The 14,397-nt window shown below is 36.0% G+C and overlaps 1 protein-coding gene across 1 annotated transcript in view; it reads left to right on the top strand.

Annotated features, from left to right (window-relative positions):
• Positions 1-6,841, top strand: part of PCDH11X (protocadherin 11 X-linked) — an 875,653-nt gene extending 868,812 nt beyond the window's left edge. The window contains exon 6 of the mRNA XM_075186234.1: positions 6,295-6,841. Within this exon, the coding sequence (XP_075042335.1) occupies positions 6,295-6,680 (386 nt within the window). The 3' untranslated portion in view covers positions 6,681-6,841. The remainder of the gene's footprint in view (positions 1-6,294) is intronic.
• Positions 6,842-14,397: the final 7,556 nt, after the last annotated feature.

Below are 14,397 nucleotides of genomic sequence, written 5' to 3' on the forward strand. Positions count from 1 at the left end.
GGCAGAGTTCTCTTATTAATGTGCCTCCCTTTTCTAAATGTTAGAAGCTTCGCTGAAAGGGTCTATCTTCAGCTAAACTTTTACAATTCTCTATTTTCCATCCCACATTTAAGACCTAAAAAGAGAAGCCAAGAATTGATCAGAGAGGTTTATATGACTGCACAAAATTCAGAGTGGATGGGTAATTCAGGGGAGACGCCGCCATATTTCCAGATAATTTCATCTTGCGGTTGTGTTATAAAGCAAATGCAATATAATGTCCCAATTTGCATGTCTGTGTGTTTTCATAGCATCTATTTGGGGATGATTTATGTTAGCAAATTCCCTGCTAATGTATGCAAATAGGATGCACAGCCATATATTACACCCCCTTATGTCATTAACATATATGTGGCACATGTAACACAAAATCACATACAAAAGAAATCACTTTAAGAAAGGATTTCTTATAGTTATTCACAATACTGCTTATAGGAAGTTTATATCTCCTCCTTTACATAAGATAAGGATACTTTAATATTTGACTGCATAGTAATTTTACGAATAATTGGGCTAAACCACAAGATAGTATATAAAGGTATTAAAACATAAGGTATTCAACACCTATAAAATTCTCTCACAAATGCATAAACAACATACATGGGTAGAGCATACAAAAGTCATGTATGTAGCAATCTGGGTTAGGAGCAAAAACACTCAAGGCAACGATGCTAACCACTGTGCCAATGGAATAAAACATGTGCCTGTAAAGAAAATACTGCTGGTTGATTTAAAAAAAAAAAAAAAAAGTCAGTAATAATCTTTTAAAATGGTTTGCAAGAATGTTCAATAATGTTCCTTCATCTCCTTAGATAGGGAAGGGAATGTGAGCAATGAGTATTGAGGTAGCCTGGAGAGGATTACATGTGCAGAGGCTGTAGCATTGATTGGTTGACACCGGAGACAGGATCGTTGCTACCAATCGTCCAATCGACTTGCGCCATGCAACCTGTGCACATTCAACCTTCTCCTGACCATTGCCTGAAGAGGTTATCATTAGGAGCAAACACAGGGCAATTGTAGCTACAACGTTACCCTGCAAACTGTGTGCTTATAAAATCCAAACATTGTATGAAATGTGGTCTGTCTGAACCCCGCTGCATGAGTCTGATGGATGCGCTATTTTTATGATATTGATGCATGCTGATTACATTATGTTTTCTTAAACTGGGGATCTATTTATGTTCCAGAAAAATAATGCGCAGTTATTATAATTTGCTATATAATTATAACAAGTCAAAGAATTACATGAGTTACTCCAATTGTGTATGTTTAATAATGAAACTTTAACATTTAGAGTCACGGCTAAAAACAAATTTAATACCACTGCTCCTGGGATTTAAAAATCTGGATAGAACTCATTTGTGTGTCCCCTTCTAGATATTCCCAACCTATCCTGAATTATCATAGCAGATACTATTATATATAGTTTAGTCTATCATTGTTAGATTCAGTTTAGGTTGTATTTTGTACAAGTGCTGGCGATTGGAAAGAACTATTGGACTCTCCCTTTGTCTCTCCACAATTTAAATAAAAAATATGAGCAATAAAATCCTACAATTTGTGTTAATCACATTAATTTAGAACCTTGTAAAATGTTCTGTAAAGCTACATTATTTGGCAGCCACCAGACACTAGCCCAGGACATCATTGGTGTTTTATGGCATGGAGCAGTGCCCATATTGAAAAATTATAAAGTATATATGCAAGTTTAAAAATTATCAGTTTTATAGCAGCCACATTGTTTCAAGAACGTAACAATGTATCAGTAACCTTTGACACCTGCAAGGTTTTATTGTAGTAAATAGGCGAGGAAGAGGGGGTGACCTTTTCAGACACACATGAAGTCGGCTTTTAAAACACAATAGAACTTTGCAACTTATTTATGAATTATGTAAATAGCCTCTCTTTTCGCTTTATCATTCATTCTGCTTTTTCTGCAAACTTTATTGTTGACTAAACTTCAGGCCTGAATCAGAATCATTATGATGGTGTTTTTGAATTCAAAGATCTTTCATCTTCCACACGAAGAAACATTTATTTTGATGATGGTTTCTCTTTAATCTACATAGTGCAAAGACGTTGACTCCACTAATATGCTGATTGCAAAACCTCCATCAAAAGGGCGAGGGAGTGGTGAAAGTCTTGTTCTTCTACAGTCCTGGAGGACTCAGGTTCCTGACTTAATTAGAGCCTTCTTAATCCTTTACTGTGAATTATTTATTATAGAGCTCAAAAATAATCAATATTTTTTTAGTATATACCGCAAGGAGTAAAAAAAATAAAAAAAAAATTGAAATTTCATTTCAATAAAGTATCAGACTTCCAGCTTTAGGCATGAAAATCGAGATGGCTCAAACTTAAAAAAATTAATTCACAAGATCAAAAAAACAAAACATGTTTCAGTCACTGTTTAGAATACAAAACAATTTATATTATGGCTGATTTGTTACAATTAATACATTTATACCTTAGATCACTTTACACTTTGTTAAAGTAACACCTTTGATCATGTGCACAGAACTCTATTAATCACAGTGGTAAATTGGGTCTATTGAAGCCTATGTGTAAAGTTCATGGGTTTTTTACCCATTAGAAAAAAATTTGAGATAAACCATTAAATTAATGTGTTACCAAATGATAATTTTTTTAAATTTCACCCACAAAATATATTAAATTAAATTGTGCTGTATAACTATGGGTGTATGGATACGGAGTACAACATAATATTACTGTGACCAAGAAACTTTGAAAAGTTGATAAGATGAAAAAGTAGAAATAATAGGGAGATCAGTGTCAGACACCCTCGTGATGAGAATGGGGGATTCATTGTGAGAGTAACAGATCATCACAGACACAGTCCAATCATGTACAAGATAATAAAGCTTCAATGTAGTAATTAACAGATTGAAATGACTATAAACTCAGTTTTTAAATGGGAAAAAATAGATATGATTGCATAAGCCAAACAGAAGTTAAAGATTATATATACTTGCTGTTATGGGTTAAATTTACTTTGATTTGCAGCAATATAATTCTCATATTGGAGCGGTCGCCAAACTTTTTAGTTTGGTTGGTAAATCGAAACTGCTTAGGTCACATTACACAATTTCTCAATTCTATATTGGTTCTTGTTGAGTGAGTTGATGTAAAATCTCTCTGTACCATGAACAAGTAGCCTGCCTCAATAATGAACAGCAAGAAATGGTTATCACCCAACCAATTGCTCCCCTCATGTGGATCACACTAGTTGTGAGGCCCTAGAGATGCTCCCTGATGAAGATACAAACGCGTTTCACTTCTCTATGTAGATTACGTTCAGGTGTGTCGCCACAGTGCAAACATGCCATTTACAATTATTAAAACAATAAGAATTTCTCAGAGATTACTTATAAAGGAGGCAAAATAAAGACCATAATGATCTAAAAAAAAATATTGAATTTTAATCCATAGTTATTGGTTTAGATCTAGAATTATTGCACAAATATTGCATGTTTATCACCCATCCTAGTACTAAAAATAGGTGATATGTACCATTAAACTAAATACTGTAGGGCGAGCTTTTGGGATATTTTAGAAAATACAGAGAACTTTTTCCATTCCTACATTTATATTCCAAATATGTTCACCAGCTTGCACTGTTAAACTCCCTTCTTGCTGTCCCTTTATAGGGTATATTATATAGACACTTGATTTGATAAATAATTCATGATGTACCACAATTAATGAAAATCAGGGGAAGATTTATTAAAACTTCAAAAAAGAAAAACTGGAGGTGTCATCAGTAGCAACCAATCAGATTCTAGCTGGCATTTTTTAGCATGCATTAGATATTTAGAATGTGATTGATTGCTATAGGAAACACCTCCACCTCCAACAACTCTACCTCCAATTGGAAATAGCCATCTGGATATCTCCATCGTGTAATGGGTCACTTTTTATCACAAATTTAGACGTGTGCACTGACAGGAGTAGCGGCTATCATTTTAATATGTTTGTTGTAACCTGACAGCTTCCTTTTGAGTGGTTTTCTGAATTAACTTTTAAATCTAAGTAAATTCAATTTGGCTAAAAACTGTATTGTAAACCATTTTTCTTTCTATTTTTGGATGAGGACAATATTTCCTCTCAATTATTTTATTTAAAAACCTTCCAATGACAATAATACCTTGTAATGAATCTTACTGAATATTTTTTAAATTATTAGGACTATCGAGCCCCAAAACGACGGATCGCCCGTCATAAAGAATGCGTGACGAAAACCTCTTCCAATGCTTTTCTTTATTAATTATCTTTAGGTCAAGGGCTTCTCTCAATCATCGTTTTCTGGTCAATTATATTGAATTCTGAGAAATTGACCTGTTGGTGACTTGAGACAATATTGTCTGGGTTTAATCTTGTTGTCTTCTACGTATTCAATAAAATACACATACAAATTTGAAAATAGATGTATTATTATGTAAGCGCTCATTAACAACCATTTACCTCTTTTGTGTTTATGGTCTAATTAACAGGTTTATCTGTAATATTCCCGTTGTTGTACTGTCCTTTCCACTGACCATAACCTTGGACACTGGTAATATCAAGTGAAAGTTTTGGTGTTTATTACAGTCTAGTAAAAGGAATGTGTATACCCTGCCTCTCAAATCCAGTCTTCAGGAAGACCTAATAGTGCATGTTTTCCACATCTCCTTGTTGGAGCACATGTGAATTCATTACTGACTGATACAATGTAACAGATCCAAAGGTGGGATAATTATTTCTCCTGTTACCTGGGCTCTACAAGGACTGGATTTGGGAAACAATGACCTAGAGAATGAAAATAAATTGCATAATATCCTTTAAAGCCACATAATATTTTTATGCAACAATTATTAAACAATAAATATTCTGCAGTTATACAATGCGCATGTTTTTACAATGTTCATTTTCTATAAATACTCAACAAAGCGTGTACACAAACTCACAATTCCAATTCCATGTAAAGTGAAATATTAGTCATTGACTTTCAGGGAAAGAAAACAGTAGGGTGTAAACTAACAAATTTTCATTTTTACAAATCAATACCGTCAGCTATTAGACTATACCTGCTTGATTTAGCATGATAAGCTCTATAGAAGTATTAAAGTTATTTTATCATTTACCAATAATCATTGTCTATGCGATTGTTGTGGTTCCAAAGCACAAAGCAATTTACTAGCAAAAGCAAAAGAATAACAATTAAATAAATAAGTACAACGATACATATGCTGCGCTGTGCTGCACACTGCTGGATCCAGCTTATAGTCTTTCAATCCTGAAGTCTGTGGTCAAAGAGACTGCCTGCTGGTCCCAGAGCCCCTGCTTATATACAGTCAGTAATACAGTGAAAACAATACAGATGATTTGGCATGTTTCCATAGGTTCAGGCTTCAGGAAGGTCCAATGTTAGGCAGGTCATTGGACAGTTCAAATAATGCCATCCAAAGGTGGGGGTTAGCTCTCCAGAAGATGCATACTAATCTTCCTGCCAAGAACTGGTTCAAACTGGTCTATTTACATTACACAGACGATACCATTCTGATCTTTTATTCCCTATCATTCATATCTAGCATACGAAAGGTGCGATCCTTTAAGCAATTGAACCAGACGTCTGCGGATAAATAGGGGATTAGAATGATACCAGACATGATATGTTTCCTGTGACCTGAACCTTAGATCTCACTAATGTGTATAAACATTATAATATTTCACCATAAACTCTGCTACATTTGTTCATAAACGACTGTGAATTGGAACTATTATAAATATGAACTATATATAAGTGAATGTGTAAGTGTATGTGTGCATTATTTATCGTGCGATTGCGTCATGACATGTGGGGTACTGATTGCAATTGCACGGTAAAACAATATTAATCAATATACTTTCTTTCATCCAATTATTCAACTTTGACAGCAGAGATATTGCTTTTAACATAAGCAAAGTTTCACTGAATTGACCCTTTCATTTAAATGATTGTAATATTTCAGTCTTGGGTGAAAATAAATATAATTGAATATTTATTTAAAGAAAGCAATGATTGTATCTGGTCTTTTATTCAAATGAAACTTCGAAATGCTTCCTTGTTTCGTAAAATCGCAACGTTTTCAAAGGTTATGTGCTAACAAAATTAAAAAACAAACTTTCAATGTTTCAATGTTGCTTTTAAAGACGATAACAAAATACGGTTGTATTTAATTAGAGTAACCGGAGAATTGTTTTTCTTTTTTTCAGCGATTGAAGTCAATCTGCAGAAAGCGCTAGCGGAAGCCTCGGAGACCTGCACCCAAGAATGCCTGATCTTAGGCCACTCCGACAACTGCTGGATGCCGCCAGTACTGGCCCAATATGAACAGTCCAACCCGCCCTTGCCGTCGTTCGGCTTTCAACAAGGCTGGGGAAGAGAAACTAGGCCAGACGGAGTACACACCCTTGGAAGACCCCTACCCAAGGAAGACATCGACAAAGGGGCATCTCGCCCCCAGTTTTACAACACATGCGAGAGACACTGTACTATCGAAGACCCAGTTAAAGTTATTCCCTTGGCAAATTTCACCCAATGCCAGCAAGCTCCTGGTAAAGTCAGCAATTCTATCTTTGTACACGAGCACCAGCTCTAAAATGTAACTAGCAGCTAATTTTGTGTATACTTGTGTGTCAGATGTACATAGTCACAGCTTAATCATTCACAAAAGCAAATGTAACATAGATAGGAGTGTGAAAAGATTATATATGTATACAAATCTACAGGTAATGACAGGAATCAGACTAATGTCAGTATTGTATTGACACAAAACGTGCAAAACGTGACTTTTTTTAAATTTGTTAAAATGCATCCAATTGTCCACTTAATACATTGATAACTTTCTATTATTCTACATTATTTCCCCCTCTTTATAGAGCCGTGATGATGTCTCGAAATCAGCGGAGACTGAGATTATAAAACGGATAGTCACTTTAAAATAAAGCTGGGTACACACTACAGAAATTTCAACCAACTTTTTATGCTGAGCGATTTTACATGCGATCGATGGTCCGATCGCTCAGTCCATGGACTGAATACACACTAGCCTTGTTTAGGACGATAAAGGGAAGAGTGGACGTCCCTTTAGCGACTTTTTACAGCCATGTTGTAGTGAGCAATGACTGTAATTCCGTACTCACTGTTGTGGATCGTGCGGAAGTTTATATACACTACACAGCGGAAACGAGATTGGAACGAAAATATTAAATGGTACGACCAACCAAATGAGGTGACAATCGTCCATTTGGGCAGACTTTTGACCATCGTGTCACTGCACACACTGACCCGACTTTTGAACGAAAGGTCATATGTCGGCTGTTGAGCCGATTATTGGACGAAAACAGTGTAGTTTGTACCCAACGTAAGTGTCACCCTCTCTTACAGCGACTAAAATAGCTTAATTTTAGATCCACATAAAGAAGTTTCTGTAGTCACACCAGGACAACAGGTAGGAGATTAAATACATATTTACACTTCTTTATAATGATCATTTGTCAAATTTCACACATTACCCGTCTTTGTGTATACATATATGTATATTTCACACCTCTCTCTGCTCAATAAGCCCTGGATTTTAGCATAAAACTGATTATACCTGTACTAGCATTGCTATTTGTTAAACCTATTAACTATATAGTAGGAAATGGTCAATTTTAATGGTTCAATTAGTTTTGTTACACAACTACTAATAATTACCCAAGAAATAGGACCGCTTCTAGCATTCTACATGTATGAATGAGGTAACGCACAAACACACCATATTTTTCATAGTTTGTATATTGTATATAGAGAATTTTGTTTTCTTTATGTAATGCATACAAACGTCAAGGATTACACGGTAACAGCATACAGTCCAATTAGTAGGTGGATAACAAGCTTTTAGTTTTAGAAGTTGACAATGTAAACAAAAAAAGTCACATATTTAATGGTTTTGAGACACAGGTGCAATTTCCACGATTTCTTCCTTTTTTTTTTTCTTTTCAATGCTTGAACGACGATGTATTTGCTTTGCATAACGCGAGATATATATACATATAAATAAAACAAGGATACACATATCAGTTGTCATTTCATGGACACTGATGCACAGAGGAATATTAAAGACTTTGCAAATAAATTATTAAATTTTCAAGTAATTAATTTTGTTGTAGACCCGACAACTCTCAGCTGCAGTTTTCAAACCAACACTTTCATTTTTTGCAGAGGAGAAGGAGACTCTATTATCATCCTCACAGTTGGGCATTTGTTGACTTGTTGCTAAAATCTACGGCACAGATCTCAGCAGTGAAACAGAGAATTGTATCACTTACAGTGCACAATTCTTTGTACATATTGTGGCGTGGTAGGCAGTGATTGAGATTGTCGGCAGATAAAATATACTTCCATGTAATACCCCCCAAAGGGATATTTGGGGCTAAATAGACCACCCTGCAATCCACCAAAACAACAACAACTTCTGACTCAAATATGCCTCTATTTCACCAAAAAGGAAAGGTGTGGAAGTTGTCAATAAAAAGATGTGCTGTAGACACATAATAACTTTCACCCACCAAAAATTGGGACTGTTGGCAGATATGGTAAATACCTAGAGGAACAGAGTGAGGTATGGTTGGGGAGATACTTTATAAACCTGTAGAGAGAGATATAGGCAGCGCTATGTCTTACAATTCGTCGTTCAGCAGAGCCATGTGAAGGTTGATTGGGTCGTAGATTAGCGTCATCTTTGAGCTCATCTTAACCACATATAAGTCTCTCTACATATGTTACCAGCCAGCATCGATTTCATCGTATAGTGCAGCACTGTGAAAAATTGGACGATCGATCAATGAGGTGACGGAATAGGAAAGGCAAGAAAAGAGACCAGGAACCTGTTTAGGTTGCCTTGTGTGTTGTTTGGATGTGGTCTACAGTCCATAGAACAATAACCCGCTTATTGTAGTGCCACCAAAAAAATCAAATGCCTATACAATACTGCAGTACACCAGAAGGCAACATAAGAGTCAATTGCTATTGGCCTATAAAGCATTCAAAACAGCTGCATTGGGGAGGCAAAGGCCATCTATCAAGTGGCAGAAGAGACCCATGAAGGTCCTACATGGATAGTAGAAGGACAGCATTAACCATGAAACCTCTTACAGAGTTCTTTTATAGTTTTTTTCTCAATACATTGCTATTTTGTAGGACAGTTAAGAGTCTCTTAATGTTAAGACAGAAGCAGAAATCTACATGGCCGAACTACATAGCCGAATTTGGAGGGGGACACAAAGTAGTAGTCCATCCTTCCCCGGCCTTTGCTCTTCTGAGAGTGTGTGGGGACTATGAAGCCCAATCTCCGATTCACTGCATTTGTGCCAAGGTGATAGAAGAGCAATCAATCTAATATTGTTGTACCACACCGCTCATCCCCAGGACTTGGAGACACAACGCGCTTTACAATGGCATTCGTTCCGGCACTGTATGTAGGTGATCTGGCTTTGGAAACTAAGATTTTAATTTTCTTTATCAAATTTGTTTTCCAGCCTGTAACTTCCATACTCCTATCCAACACATCAACTCATTCAGTGAAGTTTCAGGGAGATTTAAACAAATCACTGAGAGAGGACAAGAAGTAAAAAAAAATAATAAAAAAAAAAAAATCACTCAAACCATTTTGTACTTAAAGTATCACACTTCACGAATAAAGTAATGGTGTGACTGTCGATTGGTAGGTTTTCTGTGTAAGCCTCTTAATGTAACCGAACAATGTAATTGACAAACAAATCTCGTGTATGACGCTGTAATTTTTTCTGCTTGTCCGCTTCTAGGAAGTTTCCACTTGTTGAGGGATTCAGATGAATGTTGAAATATCCTTTGTTTTCTCTGTGCCCAGCAAATAGAAGTAGAATTGCTTTTTTTTTTATATTGTCCCCACTGTATTTTCTTAAATAAACTGTCTTTAAATGTGCAAAAAAATAAAAAAACAATATAAAAAAAATGGAAAAAAGTTACTTTACCCATATGGTGATGGTTCAACCTGAAGATCTATAATAAAAGTGCATTTTATCCTTTCTCTCATTTCAAATGGATATATATATATATATATAGAATACTCCTGTGGCACCTCACAAAGCTGCATGTGTTACCTAGACATAAATGTTAATGCTTATGAGACTTGAATACATTATCTGTAATCTTCACTTCAGATGTCGTGTTACCTTGATAATTGTGTTTCTATGTCAGCAATAACTAAATGTTCAAAATGTTACCTAGGAGACCCGAAATAGATCTCATTCATCGTCTTTATTATTTACGAGTAACAACGGTAAAATGAAAATGATTTTGTGTCGGTAGTGAATAAAATTGCTGCAATTGTAACCTTTAGGAATTAGAGTGTACTGTATATAACTAAGTGTACGTCCTTCCTACGGGCAGTAACATTTGTGTTTTATTTTATTTTCAAGTAGTTTTTTAAAAAATCTGTACATTGTAGAGTAGAGAATCCTAACATTTAAAGAATATATGGAGCAATATACCACTTAATGAAAATTATAGTCATCTTATTAGTCTCCAAGGAGTTTTGTGACTACAAAAGACCCAAATCTTTTTATATAAATCACCAAATTTCAGGTAACGTCCAATCGGTAATAATTTAATAGGGGTGTGTTATACCTAATTGTACTCAAGATTTTCTAAATGTGACACCAGAAATCACCAATTATTAGCAGTGACATCACAGCAAACCATTTATATAGACATTATTTATAGGAGTTTAAACTGTATATAATGACACTGATGTGAGATTAGATCTTACCGGCGAGTTTCATGACCATGTAAAAATCTCCATCTCGCTTGCTTGATTAAACAGCGAGATTTATAGTACATGTAGAATCTCTTATCTGGAAATCTGTTTTCCAGAAAAGTTTTAAATAACCAGAGAGGAAACAAGTAAATTATTGACGTTTTTGTCCCACACAGACATGATCCACAAGTTGCTATGAGGAATTCTGTTAAACAATTTAATTAGGAGGGGAATGCATTGTGTGTAAAGGACAGGGCAACTTTTAAATGTGTTTTAATAGATTTTAGGAATGGTGCTCCAAATTACAGAAAAAAAACCTCAAAAACTTTACTTGGAAAATTCACAAGCTTTCCCTGGGGCCTAAGTCATTAAGGAAAGTAAAGCAAACAAAGGAGTAAGGGCCTGAGTCATTGAGGAGAGTACAGCATAAAAAAGAAGTAACTTTGCATCAGGGCAAAACCATGTTACTTTGGAGGGGGGAGGTAAATGTAAAATGGGGGGACAGATTTATAGTTGGGGTAGGACATGTCCTAGATCAACTTTAAATTTCAGTGTAAATATAAAGCTATCAAGTATTTGTGTGCTATATGAAAAAACAGCCAGTATTTAACTTATGTGCAAAATAATAAACTAATAAACTAATTTGCACCTCTTGCATTGTAACATGGTTTGTCCCAGAGAACATTTACTCATTTTTCTGCCTTACCTTCCTGAATGACTCAGGCCCTAAGTGTACCTGTAGAGTGCAGCAGGTGTCCGTCAAGAGTTTTACTGGTCACTATTGGGTGGGATTTTCCATGCTAGACTCTGTTCTTGTTGATTCTGGAAGTATGGTATATTCACAAGGCCTATGTAAAAGTGGAACCACAAGTATCTGTGGATGTCCTGTCACCTATCCACCAGTTAGATCAGGCCTGGCCAACCTGTGGCTCTCCAGGTATGGTGAAACTACAAGCCCCAGCATGCTTTTCCTGCTGATAGCCTGTCGATAGCTAGCAGGGTATGCTGGGAGTTGTAGTTTCACAACACCTGAAGAGCCACAGGTTGGCCAAGCCTAAGTTAGATCAACCATAGAAGACCCTACTGCTGGTGTGGTCTCATTACAGGTCACTCAATTAGAACTTAGAGCTTAAAGACAACTGTTCAATGGAACACTAAACTTCATATAATGTTTGGTCCCATGGAGAAATCAAGGGTTAAATGTGAGACCTTTAATAATATCATTTAGCTAAAGAAAACCATATACAGAGATTATTTACAGACATTTACAAATATATTAAAGTAGCATCTTGTTCTGAACAGGCACTCAAGCCCAAAACATAATCGCTTGTGAAGAAATATAAAAATAAAAAAAAATCCTATGAAATAGTTTTACATTTCTCTATAATTTGTGGTTACATCATGGTTAAGAGAGTGAGCAACATAGGAATATTCATGTTACAATGCCCAACCAGCTCCGAATCTATCTTATAAAAGCCCATAGACACACAAACATTTGCGCTCTAACCCCTTATTAGCTAGTCACACCCGTCGCTAGTCCTGACACATGCAGAACCCTGCTAAATTCATTCAGTCTACAATCAAATGAGTTTAGATCCAGTTCCTGGTTCTACTGAACATATGTATTGTACAGAGATAAGTCTGCCTCCCCCTATCCCCAGGTAAAGGCCTCCTGTCAGCCCCCCCATCTCACACATGTTAATTATACATTTAAGCAGTATTGACAGTGATCACTCCCAGCCTGCGCAGGAGGGGAAGAAAATCACTTTATTTTCATGCTAGAGGCAAATATATAGCATCTGAGAAGAGCAACAATTACAAATACTGACATACATCAGATCATAATTGGATGTATGTGAAAGAGTAATTATACATAAAATGTAGCAGGTTCTTCCTATTTCTACTTAAGTATAAAAATATTTTTCTATTCATTATAGTAATTTGTCAGAGATGTTAGTTACTTCTCTGTGCATTTTGGAGAAGTGCCTACCAGACTCAACGTTGTCCGATTTAACACCTGGAGACAAGATGGTCAGGTCTGGGGACAGGCTATACCAGAATTACACTTTCATCTATAGTACAGCGAATTATAGATAACACAAGAACAAGAGAGTTATTCATTGATACATTAAATGGACAGTCAGATCGTTGACAACAGAGAAAACAATTAGCTCCTCTATGGCGGTTTATTATGCTACATTATTTTTAGATTTTTTTTTACGCTTAAAACTAACAGTAGTTTAACTGTGGAGTAAAACACATTTTAGCTCTATGGCTTTTCTTTTACATACATTCAGACTACATCCAAAAATAATTTTGACTGTTTTTACAATAGGAATGTTGATATTCACTTAGAAAGGAGAATTGTATTTTCTTTTGAAGATGAAGGTTTTCTGTCAAAGAAAATGGATCTCCTAGGACAAATTACATTATACATGGTGTTAGACCAGGTTTCACAGTGGTAGGGCGTATCTGGATGAAGAGGTTGTCATGTAACTGGACACAATGCTAATATCTACTCATTCAACGACTTCATCTGCCAGAAACACCCGGCTGCTGCTGGACCTACTATGAATAATAATTTCGCCTTGTGCAATATGTTGTTATTATTAAGCATATCCCGTAGCACATAACACTTGGGGACAGACTCCATAATAAAACAACAATACTGGGTAATACATACAGACAGACAGGTAAGAGGGTCCTGCTTGCAAGCTTACAATCTATGGGACAATGGGAGTTTGATACATGAGGGTAAGTGCTATATATTGCATATTGGTCCAGCCAAGGCAGAAGGCTGACATGTGTTCCTTCAATACTCTGAGTAGATGGTGGTAATAGGGTACCCAATGGAGATTAAGAGGGTGGTTGAGGAATATAATAAGCTGCCTGAAGAGGTGAGTTTTCAGAGAACATTTTAACTGTCGCATGCAAATTGTATTGCAGCAATGAGATGATGAGTGCATGAATACAAGTTTTAACAACGTCTTTTATGTAACATGATTTAGATATAGACTGGATGTCGGTAACAGAGCATAGTTCTGAGTCAAGGATCACACATAGACTACGAGCTTGAGGGGTAAGATTGTCAACAGAAATAGAAATCTACATCTGCTGCAGCTTTACTTTGCTACTTCTGATTGCACAGGACATTACAACTAGGTAATTCTTTTTAATTCCTGTATTTGTTGCTATTTTTCTCCCAAATACCAATGTTTGCCAAATTATATTTATTGGTTTCCCATCATGGCATTATCTTTAGAACTATATCCTCCTTCACCCTTCCTGCAACACAGACCTCTGCCAACATTGGCCACTCATCTCTAGTTAACACTCATGAACTGTTTTCCGATTTAAATTCAATAGTTATAACAGCCTCTCCCTGTCACCAGAAAAAAGGACACACATCTTACAATCATCTTTCCTTTCTTTCTTCCTCCCTGCTTCTATTAGCTGGTGATATATCATCAACTCCTGGACCCCCTCACTTCTCCCACACACATATATCTGAACGCTACCGAAATCCAGCAAACCT

The sequence above is a fragment of the Mixophyes fleayi genome, chromosome 9 (genome assembly GCF_038048845.1).
Source record: "Mixophyes fleayi isolate aMixFle1 chromosome 9, aMixFle1.hap1, whole genome shotgun sequence".
NCBI lineage: Eukaryota > Metazoa > Chordata > Amphibia > Anura > Limnodynastidae > Mixophyes > Mixophyes fleayi.